The sequence below is a fragment of the Aptenodytes patagonicus genome, chromosome Z (assembly GCF_965638725.1).
Source record: "Aptenodytes patagonicus chromosome Z, bAptPat1.pri.cur, whole genome shotgun sequence".
In the NCBI taxonomy this organism is placed as follows: Eukaryota; Metazoa; Chordata; class Aves; order Sphenisciformes; family Spheniscidae; genus Aptenodytes; species Aptenodytes patagonicus.
The window spans coordinates 89297505-89315810 of record NC_134982.1 but is presented as its reverse complement, the minus strand read 5'-3'; the positions used below and the strand labels follow the sequence as shown (position 1 = coordinate 89315810).

Genomic DNA, 18306 nt, shown 5'->3' with positions numbered 1-18306 from the left:
TTAGTTTTATGAAACAATGATATCCAAAACCATTTATAGATGAAAAATATGAAGTGAGGTTTAACTGAACATTCCAGTTTCAGGCAAATCCTCATACAATTGCATATTCTTGAAAATGTGCAATGCTTGTTGTGTCCCTCCAGGGTGGAAGAAGTTAATTTTAAAATGCAAAGACAGCAAAATAAAAAAAACATGACCACTTGCTCTCCTTGCCAGATCACAGTAATGAGAAAAACTCCTGTATTAGCAACTCAGGGAAGAGGCAGCTGTTTTGCACCGGGAGGTGCTGGTTCATTACGATCCCGGTAAGAAAGGCACTAAGACTCCTTAAAGTATCAAAAATGCTAATTATTAGAGCTAACACCATAAAGAGAGGATAGCACAGATAATCTTGGGTCCCTTTTAATGCTGGGACCTGCAAGCTGTGCAGCACTGAACAGGCTTCCAAACAGCGCACAGCACACCCAGCAGGTCCCATCCATGGAAGGGGTACCTCACTTTGGTCGTCTGAGCTGTTACCAGATTTTCTTACAAGAAAACAGTCCTATTCATCATTTGTACTATCAGACAGAAAGGAGTTTTGCATGAGAACTTCTTGCTGCACTCTTGGATAAAGGCAAGGCCAGGCAGGTGGTGTAATTGCCAGGACCAAGTGGGAGCTGCCTGCAGGTTCCTCTGCTGCCATCACCAGCTGGGGAAGCTCACCCTGCAGCCAAGGGACGTTGCCCAGCACCACACAGCCTGAAGGCCAGGCAGCGCAGTGCAGCGCAGGCCAGCTCAGGTTAACTGCCACGGGGATTCAGCAGCTCTGCCAAAGTCATTGCTGACCCAGGGCATTCTCTGAACTGCCCTGCAACACGACAGGCCAAATCCTCTGCCTTCTCCAAAGCAGCCACTGCTTGGGATTGAAAAATCTAGTTAAACCGTTTAAATTTGGCAGGTAGTTCAGACAAGAGGCTCAAATTTTCCAGGACATCCATCAAACCCCACAACTTGGTTACCAGTCTCAGTCCTGTCCTTGACAGTCCTCAGCAGATTCTTTTGACGGTCTACCGTTATGTCCAAGTCCACCTCCCTGAGAGCAATCAGCCTTGAAGTTGCTCAGGCTCTTTGCATCCAAATGACCACTTCTTCCTCAATCAGCTCTCTGCTTTCCCGCAGGTAGCCCTGCCTGAGTGCAACTCCTTTCCTTGCTTGGTCTGCAAAGATATCACATCTTCTTCATCAACTCTTCCTGGAGCATCTGCCATGGCACAGGCACATGAAGGCATTCAAGGTCTTAGTTCCCGCTCACCATGGAGCTGTAGTCCACACAGTCCCATTCACGGAGCAGAAATGAAAGCGGCAAAGGCAGAAGACCCTGGCACCAGTGTGGTCATGGGGAAGGCAGTTTGACCAGGGGTTTGTTTCCTAGTGGGAAGCTGCAAGAAGCGAGGCATGCTGCATGCTCCTTCGTTGCTTTTCTCACCTGTGATATTCCTCCCTTACCCCTGCTCTTTTTTGTCCATCACTGCGGCTTCCTGCAGGCCTGGAAGAGACCCAAGCTAAAGACAGAAGGGATACGGTGGAAACCCCTCTGAACGCCTTGGGTAGAGTAATGCACCCAGTTCACGGTAACTTCTCCTCAGTGTCGTACTGCCACCAGCCAGCAACAGGCACCCAAGCACCAGAGCCCCCCTCCTTGCCTCCCCCCGGGCCCGGCCCGAGGCTGCAGTCTGCGGCGGCGTTGCCCAGCAGGCCCGGGCCAGCGCTGCTCCGGCTGTCGCGCCGCCACCCTGGTCTCCGTGAGGAGCCCAGGAGGGGTCGGGACCCCGCCGCGGGGGCGCTGACCGCGGGCAGGCCGCGAGGCCACTCGGGCAGGGCGGCCGGGGCAGCGAGCAGCGCCCGGGCCTGCCGCCTGCCGCTCGGGCGGCCGCGGCAGGGCGAGACCCGGGCCAGCTCGCCCCGAGCCCGCACCCCAGGCGGGGGGCGGCTCGCCCCGCCCCGCCGCCCCCGGCCCGGCCGCCGCCTCGGGCCAGGCCGGGCCCCTCACCGCCCAGCCGCCCCTCCCCTTGCCGGGGGCGGGGCCCAGGCGGCCGCGGGGGCGGGGCGAGCCGCGGGGGGGGCGGGGCGCGGCGCCACGCGCCCGCGTGACGACGGCGGCGGGGGCGGGGCCGGAAGCACGTGGCCGGGGGGGCGGGGCGCGGGCGCCGCCACTTCCTGCTCGGCGTGTCCCGGTGCGGCCGGCAGTGAGTACGCGAGCGGCGCCGGCACCGCCCGCCCGACCCCCGCCCCGCGGCGCCTCGGCAGCCGCCCCCCCCCCCCCCCCTCCCCCCGCGCCGGCCCCGCCGCCCGTCCCGCCTCGCGCAGCCCTGCCCGGCCTCCCCGCGCGGCGCGCGGCCCCCGGCCGCTGCCCCCCCCGGCCCGGCCCCTGGCGGGCCCGCGCTCCTCACCGGCAGGGCCGCCTGCCGGCTCCTCGCCCCGGCGGGCACCGCTCCCTGCCGGCCCGGCCCGGCCCCCGGCTCTCCCGCCGCGGGGCGGCCGGGCGCGCTGCTGCCCGAGCGCCTGCACCCCGGCCGGCGCCCGCCGAGCCCCTCCGCCTCCCCGTGAAGGCCGCTCTGCTTCATCCCCGCGCTGCGGAGCCGCGCCTGGCCCCGCTGCCGCCGCCGTGCCCGTGGCAGTCTCTGCCTGGATGCCCGTCCCGCTGCCGGTGCGGCCTGCCCCGGCGGCCCGGCCCGACTCCTCTCGGGCCGGTGTGACCGCGTCCTGCGGCGGTTCCCGAGCACGGAGCGTAGTGTCTGTGCCTGTTCGCCTGCCCCGCGGTTACCGTCGGGGCGGCGTGAGGGGGTGGCTGGGCTCTGCCCGCTGCGCTAGCGCGGGCTCTAACGGTGCCAAGCACCTTAAATTAAAAAACCTCCTTGCCATTAAACACGTGCGAGTCACCGTATTCGTGTCCGTGTTTGTCTCTGGCTGCAGCGCGTCCCGGTGCTTAAACGAGCCCACCTCCGATCGCGAGTGGCTTCGGGCTCGGTCGCGGTGCTGTGTGAGGGGCTCTGCAGCGAGGGCTGGCCTGGAGAGGAGGGGGTTCGCTGCCGTTAAGGTCTCGCTTAGACGTGGCCTGGAGTGGTACCCCGTATGGCACGACCGTCAGCGGTGTGCGTGTGAATTGACTCCTTGTTTTCTCCCGTTTGCCGCTCCAGATACTCAGTATCTGTATTTCTTTCACGCTGGCATAGCTGTGTTCAGGTCACCACACCAAATTCAGTCTTGATTTAAGGAAAAGCAAATCTATTAATTTGACGATGTTTGCACAGTTACTGTTAAACACGGTTCTGAAAGTTGCTAGAGGGAAAAATATTCCAAAAGACTTGACGTAAACTTCGAATGTTTTGTTATTTTCCAGGGTTTGGGTGTGGAAGATACATTCCTGTGATGTCCTGAAGGTATAGCTTGTCACTAGAAAAACATTTACCTCTTCTCCAAAGCTTTTCTTTCCTCCTTCACACTTATTCGCACTGTATTTAAAGAAAGTACAGAAAAGAAACATTTTCTCAAACACACACCAAATCAACAGAAGAACGAGGTTTACATCTCAGCATTGAGCAACACAAGTTATCCTTTGAAGAAACGAGTGACAAAGTTTAGCCAAAAATAACTAATAGCAAATGTCACCATTAGATCAGCTTTATGGTGCTGTCCACCTTTTCTTTGGCTACTTGAAACTGAGAGGATAGGTACAGTACGTACTTCTCAGGGTTTGCTTCGTGAAAACCAAGGGGGCGGCTGCCCTGGACATGACATTTTTCCATGTGTCACTATAAGGATATTTCTGCTCTCGATTGAGCACGTCGGTGTGGGGAGCTGCTCTAATTGTCTAACGGCTGCACATCTCACCTTGGGTGCCAAACGAAAATACTGTTTCTTTCTCATCTGCTTTGAGTGCAGCTTGGTTATCCCCATAAGCCAAAGTAAGATCTATGTTACGTTTGGTGCAGAAACACAATGCAGGTAAAGAAAAAAACTGTCTCCTGACATTGAACTCTGATAATAACAACCATATATTGTTGGGGTTTTTTTTAAAAATCCATTCAGATTTGACACTTGCATTCCTTTGTAGGGTAGCAAGAAGAACAAAGATGTGATTTTCATTTTGGTGCTGCACTTCGTAACAATGGTTTTGATTGCTTATCTCTCCCAAAAAAGAGGTATGCAACTTCTGATGAAGGGTACAAAAGCAGTTACAGCAGCTGAAATGAAAGATTTCATTAAAACTGCATTTGAACATTTAAGTTCTGTATCAATTTCGTGTTGGTTGTACCTGTGCAGTATCTTAACAGTCTGAAGTACTAGGCAGTCTGTGTATCACAAATATGAGTAAATAGAAAACTGAGAAAAGGTCTAGTCTGCACACAGCTATAAAATCTGTCGATGTCTCCTACCATTCGGATGTCTGAACCTCTGTTCTGGTAGATGCTTGTGGTTTTGGGAAGTTGTTGGTCATTTCCTCTTTTCCATTTTATTGTTGTTCTTATCTGTAACAGAGAGTCTAATGATAGGGTTATGTTTTGTCTTTACCTCCTGAGACAGCAAAGAATACATTTGTTGCTGTATTTTCAATGCAGCCTTTGCCATAAAGTGTTAGATTTGACATTACTGCAAAGATCAAGCAGAGAGCAAGAACAATGAAATACCTGGAATTCACTGATGATTTGTGGTGGGAATAGTACACTTGCCTGAAAAGTCATATTTGCAAAGGATGAAAAAGTAATCTTTTTTGCAATTCATTTTTTGTTTGTTTGAGAGTTTTTTCTTTTAAGAAGTCTCAATATTTGAGGCTAAGCAGAATGCATATTTTGAATGGCAAGAGGAAGAGAGAAAATGGTTACTGTGTGAGCTCTGAAAGACTTTAGGAGTTGAAAAAGTAAGAGCAGCAGAAGTAATGAAGTTAAGCAGAGGGAAGGAGGAGTTGGTAGGGAGAAACAAGGTATGTGAAGCAGGAATGGCATAGGAAGGACATCTTACTGACCCTTATGCAAAGCCCCTTCTGCATGTATGTTATATCTGAGTGTCTCAAACTGCTTTGAAATTTTGGCTGAGGAAGTAGCTGCCTGCACACAACTTGAAAATTGCTGTGGGTGTTCTGATTAACTTGTTTGTGCTCTTTCTCCCTGCCTGCAAGTCGCCGTCAGCACCTCCCTTCTGACTGCGCTGTGCTGCAGCCAACTTTTGTTACTTTATCAAGTGGGGGATGCTGGGTTTTTTAATGGACTAGATGAAAAGTGCTGGCAAGCAGTCTTTGCAAATGATATGGGAAAAAGAACTCCTGCCATTTCTAACTACAGCCATCTGGAGTTTTGTTCAGAAATGGTTAAAAGAAATTCAGATAGCTGTGATTTTTTAAATTTTTTAATAAAATCATTAGCCCTTTACCTGAACTGTTCTTACTCAGGGCCTACCAGAGAGGCAGTCAGGCACTTTTGAGGAAAGTTGTGCTCTGGGTTTAGGTAGGAGTGGGATTCCTCTTGATGAAGGGATGGGGTTTTCCCGTGGCCTAGGGTTTGAAGTTTGGATTTTTTTTTAACAGTAAGGCAGGCCAGTTCCAAAGTATGATGCATAAGTGTGTTGTGCTCTCTGCAGCCTATATTACCTATCAAATCAGCTACTCTGTGCAGGACTATTATTTTTAATGTGGTTTTCACACTTAGACGTGAGGGATGTCTTTGTCATAGTCTAGCTGGTAGCAAAAAAGATGATTGCCCATAGTCTAAACCTTTCACTGGTGAAAGGAAATCTAAATTACTGAAGACTGGCAGTCAGATATGTCTTTCTCTATTTGAGTATCAGTATGAATACAGTAAGACACTGCTTCACTTTGACAGTCTGAGAAACAGCACAACTTTGTCTGTTGAGCTCCCCCTTCCTAAGAGGCAGTGTTTCTGTCTGCTTTGATGCCAAACACCTCAAACAGGTGTTTCTCACTCTGTGATTAAGAGGTGGGGCATAGCTATTGCCTGAGTTAGAGGATGGCGAACAGTGGAACTAGATACCTTCAGACTGCGTTGTGATGCTGATGTTTGATGTTTCTCATTTCTCAGTGGCCTGCCATACATGCTGAGCAAGAGGAAGAGCCCTTCGTCATTCCAGTTGTGCGTGGACCTGAGAGGAGGAGGAGGAGCCATTGTTTGACCTGAGCTTCTGGGCAGGAAAGTTCAAAGTAAGTGTAGTGTAGTGCTGCCTCTTCTTACTGTTGTCTTCGTTACGAAGCATCCGTGAGTCAGCTCCTTGGGCGCTCTTAGACACTCGTGATCCGGCACTCTTGTTTAGCTGCATGTTTTCAGCAATGGTCATGTACTTATTTTGTGTAACTTTTTCCAGCGGATGACAGAATGGGAAATAAAGTGTGCTTGAATTAAGTTGGCTTTTCGAGTATCACTAAAATTGCGGCATGCTTCAGGGCGATTCTTCGATTTCCTACGTAACTGAAGGTCTCTTTTCTCATGTCCCGTAACCACAGATTAATACTGTAAATGTGCTTGATTGGAGCCAGCTCTGCTTTTATTCTCACCCCATGGATGAGAACAGGCTAAGACCTGTTTGAAAGGGTGACCCCACGTAAAGTTGAGAGAAATGTTTAAGTATGGGTGCTTCAATTGGTCTGTCAGGTGCTTTTCTGTCTCATGTTTTTTACTACCTATAACTGTTCAGGTGACCAGCGCTTTAGTTTTCCCTCCTACCTATGGCATACAAACCTAAACACTGGTATAAAATAGGTTTATTGTGTCTGTTACCACCAAGTTCTGATTGCATTCTTTCGTACTTTATTTGGCATAATAAATATTTACCTAGGAACCCGGATGAGAGAGGCAGAGTCTAGAAGATACAGATATATCCACATTATCCTCAGGTTATTGCTGCATGCATTGTGCTGCTAAGCAGAGTTCTGTGTTGGCAGGTGTAAAAGTTTCCAGGAGGTTATAGTCATCTTGTGGATAGGAGAGCTTTTGAAACAGATTCTATAACCTCCACTTCTTAAGTTTTAGGACTGTATTTGTAGGTTAGAAACCAACTTGAGTGCATTAGGAGATAGCAGAGCTGAGCACGTGCGTGGATGAGTAGGGTTCTGACGGTCTTTGGATGCGATCTCAGCTGCCGATGACCGAAGTGACTTCTTTAGCTGTGCAGGTGAGATTGAATGATGTATGCTGATCTACTGGAAGCCTAAACAGAAAAGGGTACAGTGTATGGACTGTCAGTAAGCATTCTATTTTCCTGCTTGTGTGCTCATGTTTTATGTGGTTTTGCTTTGTTTATTTTTGTGGGAAAAGTGTTTTCCTCTTTAGTTTGACTTCTGGTATAACAGGAATACAAATGAGGTAAAATCTGTCATGATCAGGGAAGGACTCTTGCAGAGTGTGCACAGAAAGCTGTCATAATAAGAGACTTCGGGTTTTTTAAATACCATAATTGCACAAATTATTTATGTACAAAGCTCCTGAATCTAAATTTTTGTACTTGTGTATCAGTATGTGAATTTAAACAATACCATGCAACTTCCTTCCAAAACTAAAAAACTGAACTCCATCTGACAGTTTTCATGTCTAAAAGAGCTTGTTGGCTTCCCTAGGAGTAACTGTAACACAGAAACAAAGATAGACTTTTCAGGGAAAGTATTCCCTTTCCTCTCCTCCATGCATGATGTGGTCATGTAAATGAAATAATGTATCCCGTGAATTAAGCAAAGTAACTTCAGAATGCCTCTGGATTTCCTGCCTTGGTAGGGAGTAGGTAGTGAACTCTAGGGACACTCGCCATTGGGTTGGGATCACAGGGTAGTTGAGGTTGGAAGGAACCTCTGGCAATTGTCTCATCCAACCCCTTGACTCAAAGCAGGCTGACCTAGAGCAGTTTGCTCAGGGCCATGTCCATCTGGGTTTTGAACATCTTCAAGGATGGAGGCTCCACAGCCTTTCTGGGCAACAGAGTAAAAAAAGGGGTTTTCTTATATTTAAGTGGAATTTCCTGTATTTTATTTTTTGTGTCTGCTGCCTCTTGTCATGTTGCTGGACACCGCTTGGAAGAGCCTGGCTCTGTCTTATTTACTCCCCCCTCCATCAGGTATTTATGTACATTGATAAGTTCCCCCTGAGCCTCCTCTTCTTGAGGATGAACAGTCCCAGCTGTCTCAGCCTTGCCTCATATGACTGATGCTCCGATACCTTAATCATTTTAGTGGCCCTTCGCGGCACTCACTCCAGTATGTCCATCTTTTCTAGTACTGGAGAGCCCAGAGCTGTACAGCACTCCAGATGTGGTCCCATGAGCGCTGACTAGAGTGGAAGGATAACCTCCCTCACCCTGCTGGTGGTGTTTTACAGGAGCCCAGGATGTTTTTTTGTCCCAAAAATGTATTGGCTTATGGTTAACTTGTCCCATCCCCAGGTCCTTTTTTGCAAACCTGCTTTCCAGGCAGTGGCCCCCCCCCCCGTCTCCTTCCCAGGTGCAGGACTTGGCATTTGCCTTTGTTGACCTTCATGAGGATCCTCTCTGCCCACTTCTCCAGCCCATTGAGGTGCCTCTGAATGGCAGCACAACCATCTGGTGTATTAACCACTTCTGATTTTGCATGATCTGCAAACTTGCTGAGGGTGCACTTTGTCCCATCAGCCAGCTCTTATAGCGTATTTGTTTAAAAAGCAGTATCGCTGAGTACATGAGGAGGGAAATTGGGGCTTTAGTCCTAGATCCACCAAAAAGGCCATTAAAGGTTGCAGATAATCATTGCTTAACTGGTAGCAGCACAGAGTTGCCATAGCTAATGCTGAGCTGGGCAGACACTGTTTGCAGGTATATCTTCCTCAGGTCTAAGAGCTTTGTAGTTGCATTTTCATGGCATTCTAACTCAGTTTGTACATCCTGATGGGACAGTGTGACATGCTAGTTTGTATGAAGGCTGCAGATCTGTATACTACCTTTACTATTCATTTTTTATGCTACCTTCAGACCTGAGCTTGTGCAGAGCGCATCTGGGTGCTTCTTTATCATAGCCCTGGCGCTTCTTGTCATAGGGTTAAATTCTGAAGTGCCTGTTCAGATGACTCTGCAGCCCAGATGTAGATAGGCTCCAAGTTACTTCTGTCAAATATTGCTGAATGTTCCTTCCCTGCTCTTTCAGGTATGTATATAAGATGTTACTTAGTAAAACAAGTTGCAAAGTACCCAGAATTAATACTAGTTGCAGAACAATCAAAACTCGGATTCAGACACTCATCTGGCTCGCAATCCATGCAGGTACCCTGGTTTTGAGCCTGGGATGGAGAGGAGCTGTGGAAGCTGAGAGCACATTAAGTGCGACTTTCAGAAGCCAAAGTAGTTGAGGTTAAAGTAGTAGTTAAGACTAAAGCAGATGCACCTTTAAGTAGCTTTTGCTATTATGGATTTGAGCATTGATTGTTGTAGCTGTTAAGTCTGCTCAGTTTTATCTTCTGTACGCAGAGCTGTATGACTAACCTTAGCAATTTCAGAAAGACCAAAGGTATAATTTGAAAGATGGGTTTGGGCATACATTCATGACCATTCTGATACAACCTTTTGGTTTTTAGTAGATACAGACTATTCGCTTTCCAGAATGTTTGTTGGCTATGAAGACGCCGAGGATACTGAAGTGTATGAAGATGAACTTTATCACGAGGAGTCATCCAGTGAGCAGAGTATTGATAGTGAGGTGGAATTTCATCTCTACAGCCAGATCCACTATTCCCAAAATCTTGGAGAAATCAGCACGCTGGAAATGGATGAAGAAGCTGATGTTGCAGGAGTCGCAGGTCATAGTTCAGTTCTAACTGAGAAACGGTATGAAGACAAGAAAATCACTGAATTCATTGATCATGGTGCTCAGCTTTCAGATGACCCTGAGATCATCATCTTGTCTGATACGCCAGATGAAGACAGTGTTTACAAAAGCAAAGTAAAGAAGTCAACAAGCTTTTCAGCTCAAGGTAAAATACATATCCAGCCAGGATCTTCCACACCAAATCATGCCGAAGCTGCTGGATGTCATACCCTGTATCCTGCTGGATCAGGCACAGACATTTCAAGGCAAAGGAAAAGCACTACTGGGAACCTTAACCCAGTTAGTTCTGCTGGAGCTCATGCCATCCAAGACGTGTTGGTAATAGATGATAGCTCGGAGGAGGACAGCTTGATATCTGAAAGCGATAACGTCGAGAGTTGGATGCTTTTGGGAGCCGGTGCGGATGACAGAGATGAAGATATAATGTTGAACCTTGAAGGCTGTGCAACTCCTGTCAGCGAAGGTTAGTGCTTTTTTTAATCACTTGTTTATTCTTCTGTACGTGGGAGGATTTGTCTGCAACAATACTGATGTCAGTGTTTGAAAAGAAAGTTAAACAGAAAGCAAATTGGAGTGCGTAATGATGAGTGCAAACTATGATGAAGGAAGTTAGCCATTTATTTATACCACTTCAATACCATTATTTCAGTAGTGTCATATATGGAAAGACAGCATTTTTGCTGGTAGAAATTTAGAAGTAATACCAGAGTGATTCATGTTGTGAACTTTCCAACTTTACTGTATATTTTGTATTCCTAAGAACATACAAGAAGTTGCGGGGGGGCAGGGGGAAGGGAGTTGAAATAAAGAGGGAATACAACGGTTTCTTATTGTAAACAAAGTAAGTAGAAAAAAAATCAGTTTGAGGACTAAAGACATAAAGAAAATCAGAGGTAGGAACTGCATAACAATAAACAGTTCGCTGCAAAGTGCTGCAGGGTAGGAAAGTAATCAGTGCTGATAACCCAGGGAGCAGTGTCATTCCTCTTTTCGTGTGATGAGATTTCTGCCCTCCTGCCCCTGTCTGCCTTGCCTCATTGCCCCTCAGTAGTGCAGACACCAGTGCTTGTTAAGGCTTTGCTGTATGCTAGACCAGAGAAGTTACAACTTGGGAAAGGGATGAACTGTAACAGGAGAGGGCAAGGAACGGAGGGGAGACCTTCTGAGCTGGTTCCCCTTCCAGAAGCAGATTCTGTAACCACTCCTTCAGGAGTCTGGCAGTTTGGGCTGTTGATCTAAAATTTACTGTAACTTCTTGTATGGATTCTGCACTGAATAATTCAGAGAGATTCCCAACCACTAAGACTAACATCTAATATTTTGGTATTTTGCAAAATATTCTTCCGCATTACTGTGCAGAAAGTTAAGTCAATGTGATGGCTAGCGCGACAGATTTTAGATATGTGTTTGTAATAATCATACTATGTAATACATACCTTGTCACCAGCAACTAAAAACTCTGTTAGATGATCAGCCATGCTTTTTTCTTGCCCACCGGTTTCCTGAAGCACAAAGATCATTTCCAGAAACAGCGTCCCCTGCCAGTCTGAGAGAAAGCACTACCTGAAGAAAGGCTGCTTCGGTGGCAAGGCTAGCCAGATCAGCTGCAGCACTGGGGACCTTTGCAAGACTTTTTTTTTTTCTTTTTTTTTTTTTTTCATTAAAAAGAAAAGTATACCATAAATTTTACTTGGTGCACATGTAAATGAGGTGGTTTTGGGTGCAGGGAAATGAAATGTTCTGCAGCACTGATCTGCAGGCTGATACTAGTAAAGTTTTTCCTCAGGATGTCTGTGTAAACAGTGCTGCTGTTCACATGCTGCTACTAAGCTGTTTGAGAGGGGAAAGCTGAGAAATTGTCTTTGCCTTCTTTTCTGGTAAAACACCTGTTTCTTGCCCATAAATGTTCAATAACTTTTTGCTTAGAGTTGTTCTTGTGTATGTTTTTGCATAGCTATCCGTAGTCTGTGGCTAAACAGACCGTAGTGTTTACTCGATCTCAGATGGTCGATTAAAGACGCCAGTGTGCTTGCCCAAGCCTCAGAGATTTAAGAAATGCTTCCCCTATTCCCAGCGCAATGCCAGAAGAGTGGCAGAGCATTCGATTGCCATGCCAGAAACCCAGACAGCCACATTATATTTGGAATTTATGTATTTTTTCTCCCCATAAATATTTTAAAATGCAGTTTCCAAGAATTAGCTTGAAGTTGCTAAATTTCATTAATACCTTTCTTTTTGTATTTTCATATTCTGTCCTTTTCTTTGAAATTAGAGCTAATTAGCTTGTCTTTTTCTTAAATTACTTTGCCTGTTGGGGAGCAAGTGTTTGGTGCCATGTGGTGACTGCTGTAACAGCAAAGCAGTTTGTGCATAGCACAGTTAATACATTTTCTGGGTAGTGTCTATTTTTCTCGTAACTGCTGGGCAGGCAAATGACTTGGAGGTAGGTTTCTTTCGTTCGGTCTACTCTGTGTATCTCCTTGGATTTATGTACCAAAATTGCTGATGGTAGCGCTAAAGATTACCCCAAAAAAAAGAAGATAGAAAAATGTTTAAACAGTGCTTGAGACTTTAAGCATATGTCAAAATTACATTATACACATTTTGGGAAACATTCTGTAATTAATTTATCAGTGTGATTATGCTTACTAAGTGTAATGTGAAAATGAAAATTCATGTCTTAATTCTTTGTGCTCTTCTAAGGAAGGTGTGCCAGTGCTAACTGAGAGAGGCTTTTAAAAATCAATGCAGGAGGTTAATATCAGGAGACAGTTTTGCTAACTTATGGTGGCAAATGTAGTAATGTTTCTTATTCATATATATATTTATAGATGTTGACAAAAGCCAGCAACATTCAAAGCAGGTAATGGGAGCGGAATTTTCCTGTGCTGTATAAACTTGTCATACTGTTCAGACCTAAAATTGTTTAATTTCATGTAGGCGATGTAAACATTTTTTGAGATGCTCGAATGGGAAGTCAAAGACAGTCACACAAGAGGCTCATAAATATAACTGTCTTCTCCTCTGATTTTTATTCTCAAAGCTATGTCAGAACGTCCTCAAAACCCCTTCTTGCACCTTGCCTCACATCAGTAGTGGTTTTGCCAACAGCAGCCTCGTGCCTGGAGCTGTGGGACGTACAGAACACGCACGGGGCACATGCAGCCGTTTGGGAGCAGGTGCTAGTTGTACACGCACATCTCTTCATTTTAGCTGTTCCCTTTCTACGTATGTGTGACTTTGCAGAAGGCCTTAACCTTTGCGCGTTTCTTCCAACTATGAACAAGTTAATGATGATCCATTTGAATCTGCTGTACGCAATGGGCAGAGCAGAGGCCCATGCCCTGGTGCTGGCCCCGACGCAGGCACGCACCTGAGGTGGAGAGGGTACCGCAGGGCTGGGCTCCGGTCAAACCCCTGGTTCTCAACCATGTCCCACATTCCAGTGAATGTTATTCAGGTAGCTCCAGTACACAAAAGTTTTGGTTCAGCTGCTCTATTTCTAATATGTATGGTGATGGGGATGCAAAGACACAGGCTTAAAATAAACTGGTGTTGTATGTATGTGTGTATGTAATGAAAAGCCAAAACAGCATCAAAATAGTTTTAGGGAACAAAAGCCATAAATCTTCCTAATGTAAAGTAACCATAATTGGTATATTGAGCTTACACAGCATTGTACCTCCAGTTCTATAGACTATAAAGGACTCCTTTGCTGAAACATAAACATAAAAATTCTAAATCCGAAGGACAAAATGCATTTAAAAAATGTGTGTTGGCAAATTATCTTCTCAAAGATATTCTCTGCTAATTCATTTAAATTATTCTGAGACACGCACAGTTCTGTTTTCAGGGTTTCTAAAGAACGAGATCGAGTACTTAGGTGACTACACTATGTAAATTACTATTTTAGGGCTTGCAATATCAGTAAGGATGGTCATAGAGTGTAGAGACTGGTGAAGCCTTGCTTTTTCCCTTCTACTCCGAAACTGCCTGTGACTGTGTAAATGGGATAGACCTCCCATGGCAGTGTCGCGGTGTGTCTAGTGTCCAGTTTGCTTCACATTAAAAAGGGAACTGAAACATGAACAATTCTCTCACTATGAGACTAGCCGGTTGTGTCAGTCATTTGATGAGTCTGTTTCCATGTCTGACTCCCTGAAATAGAGATGCGGAGGTTCCACTGGAGTCAGAAGTAACTCCTCAAGGAAAGGAATTAGGCATATCTCCTTATTCTGTTAACTCCTCTACATCTTGCCTGCCCTGCTTTTGTCTAATGGCCTTATTATTTTTAATATTCTCGATAAATAAATAACGCTTTCTTGATGTCTCCAGTGCAGAGAGGCTTATCCCCATGCAGCCTTCTAGTTTCAGTCACCACTGTCTGCTGTGACAGAAAGAGATGTCCCTTTGACTTGAGAAATGAGCTCTGGTTCCTGATGGTAAATCAAGATTCACCTGTACCCTTCTGTCTTCAGTTGACATCTTGAAAGTTATGGCTGGTCCACAAACACTGCTGTTGAGTACACAGCTGAAAACTTTTCCTCTCTTTCTGCCCTTGTTCCACATGGCTTTAGATGCCTTTCACTTTTTATTTTTGCTTGTCTAATACCATGTTAAGGAAAACCATGTTTGTCCCCATATCTCTGTAAAATACAACTTTTCATCATGTGTCTGCTGGTTTCTCAGCAAATACAGCTGATTGGCAACCTTTCATTATTTGGGATATGAAGATGGGCGCTGGCTTTCTTGTTTCACACAGAGGAATATCGGGGAAAGCACTTACTGTGTCCGTAGTGACTTTGGCCCTCCTTACTCTGACTTTGTTTTTCTGTGGTGCGATTGTGCATAGCTTGGAAGCGAAGCAGGCACTTGAATTACAGACGGTCAATCAAGCTGAAAGACAGTGACCACGTACCTGTGTGTGTTACTTGCCCCCACCTGGTCATCTGCCGGTTTCCTTGCATGGCATTTGGAAAAGTGCGCGGTGCTGCTGCTGCTTGTTACTTTGCAAAAAGGGTCCTACCCGCTTCATGTGGCATTTAAAAAATCAGTAATTCAGCAAATCTAGGTCTTTGGTATGATTTACCTGATTTTTTAAACATTTAGAGTCCAGAAGAAAGTGTGCAAAGAGAATCATTACAAACTGTACCGTGTACTGAATACATTCAATTCATTTTTAGTGTCGGAGGGTTTCCAGGTCTTTGAAGGAGGGTTCTCCCTTCCCACCCCTCTCCTCCACTTTGCAATAAGAGTATACATAATAAGAACGTTAATATCCTGTAGTTGGAAGTCTTTCATCCATTCCTTCATTAAAAGCTTCCTTTTAACATATTTCCTCTCCCATGTATAGCTGCAATCCTAATCTCTGCATTTTTTTTCCTCATGGCTTTTGGAAAGACGGCTTTCAAAGCTGCAGCATTGATGTCCGGCCACTAAGGGGTACAAAAAACAATTTATCTTCTCCCTGTTTCATCCTTTGCCCACCCAGTACCTTCCTCGGAGACAACGGGCTAATGTGATCACACTCTGAGCTTGGCAGGTTTGTGGAGTGTGGTACGCATGGTTGTTTTTGAATCCAAAGTTTTTATAAAACAGCACATACATACGCTGCTGGGTTCCCAGACAGGGAATGTTGTTTTCTTCTCTGCTCTGACTTTTTTCTAATTAACACAGTAGCGAGGCTTTTACAAGAGCATCGCTAGAGATACTACTTCTGGCACGACAAGTTGCTCTTAAAAGTAACAGCCACTGGATACCAGTCTGCCCTACTCAAGAGCATTATGTTCAAATGCCCTTCGTGGTCATTGCTCCGCAGCCTGCAAGCCTCGTCAGAAGCCCCGGTGCAGCTCTGGCTGCATTTTCATGACATTTGCAGACAGCGGCATGGCGTGCGATAGTTTGAGCGATTCCCATGTGTGCTGCTCAGTGCAGCTGCTGCTCGGGGGGTCCCAGGGGGTCCTTCCCTCCACCAGCAGCAGTCCTCTGGACCAGGGACCGGCTCAGCTTCTGTTCGGGTGCTGTGCCTGTTTAGCTGGAGCTCACTCCAGCCCTGGAGCGCAAAGAGGCTCTGTACCAAGGATGACACCGTGCTTTTATTTAAGCATCTTGCTCCACGACTGTGTAGAAGCAGTACTTGGTGTAGCTTTGGCTCTGGTGGTAGCCTCAGACAAACGAAGAGCAGAAGACTCGGAGCAGAAAGCACAAAACTCAGCTGAGGCTTATGGGCTGTTATGAGATATTGTTAAATCTATTTATCACATGACCTTCTAGTTGTCTGAATAGATGAAGTAATTTTTGTGTTTCCCAACAGACTGACTTCTGGAATTTGGTAAAATATGAGTATTTTTAATCTTCTCTGTTGAAAGTAGCTATGAAAGGAAGCCAGCGTCCAAGGAGCAAATCATTTCACTTGAGGCATGGGGTTTTATGTCCACTTTTGCTCTTACTGTCCTGTAAAACTGCCCTGTACAAAAAGAAATAGTGAACCTAAAATAAAGTGCAAGCTAGTATTTCCAAACCAGTTTTTTCAGCTTTCCATTTTGGCATCCGTTTCCATCTTGTTTTCCAGGTTTAGAGGTCTTGCTACACACTGATTTTTATCCTTAGTAACCAAGTCTTTAATTTAGTCAAAGAAACCATAATAAAAATACATCTGTAAAATGAAAAAAAAAAAAGGGATTTGAACATTTAGTAAATGAAACCATAAAAAAATACATGCATAAAATGAAAAAAAGGAATTTGAAAGCATTTTATTTTTGCGTCTTCCCTAAAAAATAATGTAGGAAGGAGTTTTCTATTCAGCAGCAGTAACTACAGCTTATGGAGTCAAAATAGAAATAGCAGTCTCTGATAAATTTAGCTTATTGTTTTATTCTGTCAGCCATGCTGAAAAAGGAAATATGCTTTGTTAACTATAAGTGTTTTAAATGGCTTCTTCTAGATGTATGACTTAATTTTCTCTTAACTCTGCGTGGTACTACAGAAACTATTCAAAAATCTGACCACACCTGTATTTTTTTTTCTCTCTGTGCTGTTATTCAAATCCCTCAGTGTATTTTTAAATGGTGAAAAGGTGTAAGCTTATTTCTAAAATGACAAAAAAGTTGTGCTTTTCTTCTTCAATTTACCTTTTCCCTTGACAGCTAATTTTGAACACGACCTTTGCAAGATATAGTATGTTTTTGTTCTAGAGTCTTGATATTTGTAGCACCAACTCAATTTTTCTACAAAAATGTCTACAAGAAATTTTTCATTTTGTTAGGCCACAGAAAAACTATTTAAAGAGGCATATTTCCCTGTACTTTTTGGATGCCTAAGTTGTGGAATTGCTGAATTAAATGTCTGCAAAAGTTGCTTTCAAAAGTAAAAAAGATGTCTTGGTGAAAATTAGTTTAGCAATTAAAATATTTTTTATTCTTAATACCTAATGGTATGTGCTGCATTTCTTAAAAGCAGCAAGACTTACTAGTGTGGTCCACGTACAAATTTCAGCGTCACAACAAAAACCCAAAAAAGCAAGGGTTTATTTCTTGGCAGTTCTGCGTGGCAGCTCACAGCACGCTGCTGCACGCAGATTGCTGCTTCTCCACTCGTTGCTGCCTCTTCCTGAGGCTGGGGAGGCTGCTGGGACGCTGCAGCCCGGTGGCTGTGACCATGTCACGCTGGTGGAGGCTCAGTGTCCCCTTTCAAGGAGCCGCCTCAGCCCCCAGTGAAGCTGTCGTGCCACCTGGAGCACGACATCTCCTCCGGGGAGGCCGAGCACGGGCACTGGGCAGCTGGAGGGGTTGGCTGATGGAAAAGCAGGTGGGAAAGACGTCTCAGTGTTAAATTAACGTTTGTTTGGAAGTAGCCGGTACTGGGAGTGGTGTTCATGTGGGCTGGTAAGCCACACACGTAGGACTGCGCTGTCCGTCGCCTGCTGCGAAGCTCGGGGATGGAGGGGCTCCCCGATGAGGGTGGGAGCCTGTGGTCCTTGGTCCTCCTGCCCAGGCTGTGCCCGTACCCACAGTGGGGCCCTGCCGAGAGCCCGCTGCCGCTGCAGCCCTGCCCGTGGCTCCCAGTCCCATCCCTCCTCCCGAGCAGAGACAGGCGCGCAGGGCTAGGGGCTGCACGGTCCTTCCCCCTCAGAAGGACAAACCAACGGAGTGGTGCCAGGTCACGCCGGCTGCATGTGAGGTGGAGGTTGATGTCACCGAGTTCAATTTTTGTGTTTGTGTATGCATTGCTGAAACCCTTTATCAGCTTGCTTTCCTCAGAACTGCGCCCTGCTGAACGCTTGGGCTTTTCCTGTGATTTGGGGGGTTCTCTTCTTGCTTGTGTTTGCTAGAACCTTAATGTTACTTAAATGTAGTAGGAGTGTTTTTGTGCATGAGTTACTATAGCAGAATCCACCCCGGAGCAGTAATAAGCAGTGGGAATCCACCCACCATTTGGAAGATACAGCACATGCATATGGATATTTTGATTAAAGAAAA

At 45.8% G+C, this 18306-nt stretch overlaps 1 protein-coding gene across 2 annotated transcripts in view; it reads left to right on the top strand.

The window, feature by feature from the left end:
• The first annotated feature begins 2191 nt into the window (after positions 1–2191).
• The window catches only part of ZCCHC7 (zinc finger CCHC-type containing 7), a 120900-nt gene continuing 104785 nt past the window's right edge, over positions 2192–18306 (top strand). The window contains exons 1-4 of one of the 2 annotated variants that reach the window (XM_076362755.1): positions 2192–2228; positions 3383–3422; positions 6075–6193; positions 9579–10292. In XM_076362755.1, coding sequence (XP_076218870.1) covers positions 9605–10292 — 688 coding nt within the window. In that variant the 5' untranslated portion in view covers positions 2192–2228; positions 3383–3422; positions 6075–6193; positions 9579–9604. Of the gene's footprint in view, positions 2229–3382; positions 3423–4160; positions 4185–6074; positions 6194–9578; positions 10293–18306 lie in introns of those variants that run through there. The other variant, XM_076362756.1, reaches the window with a different exon arrangement.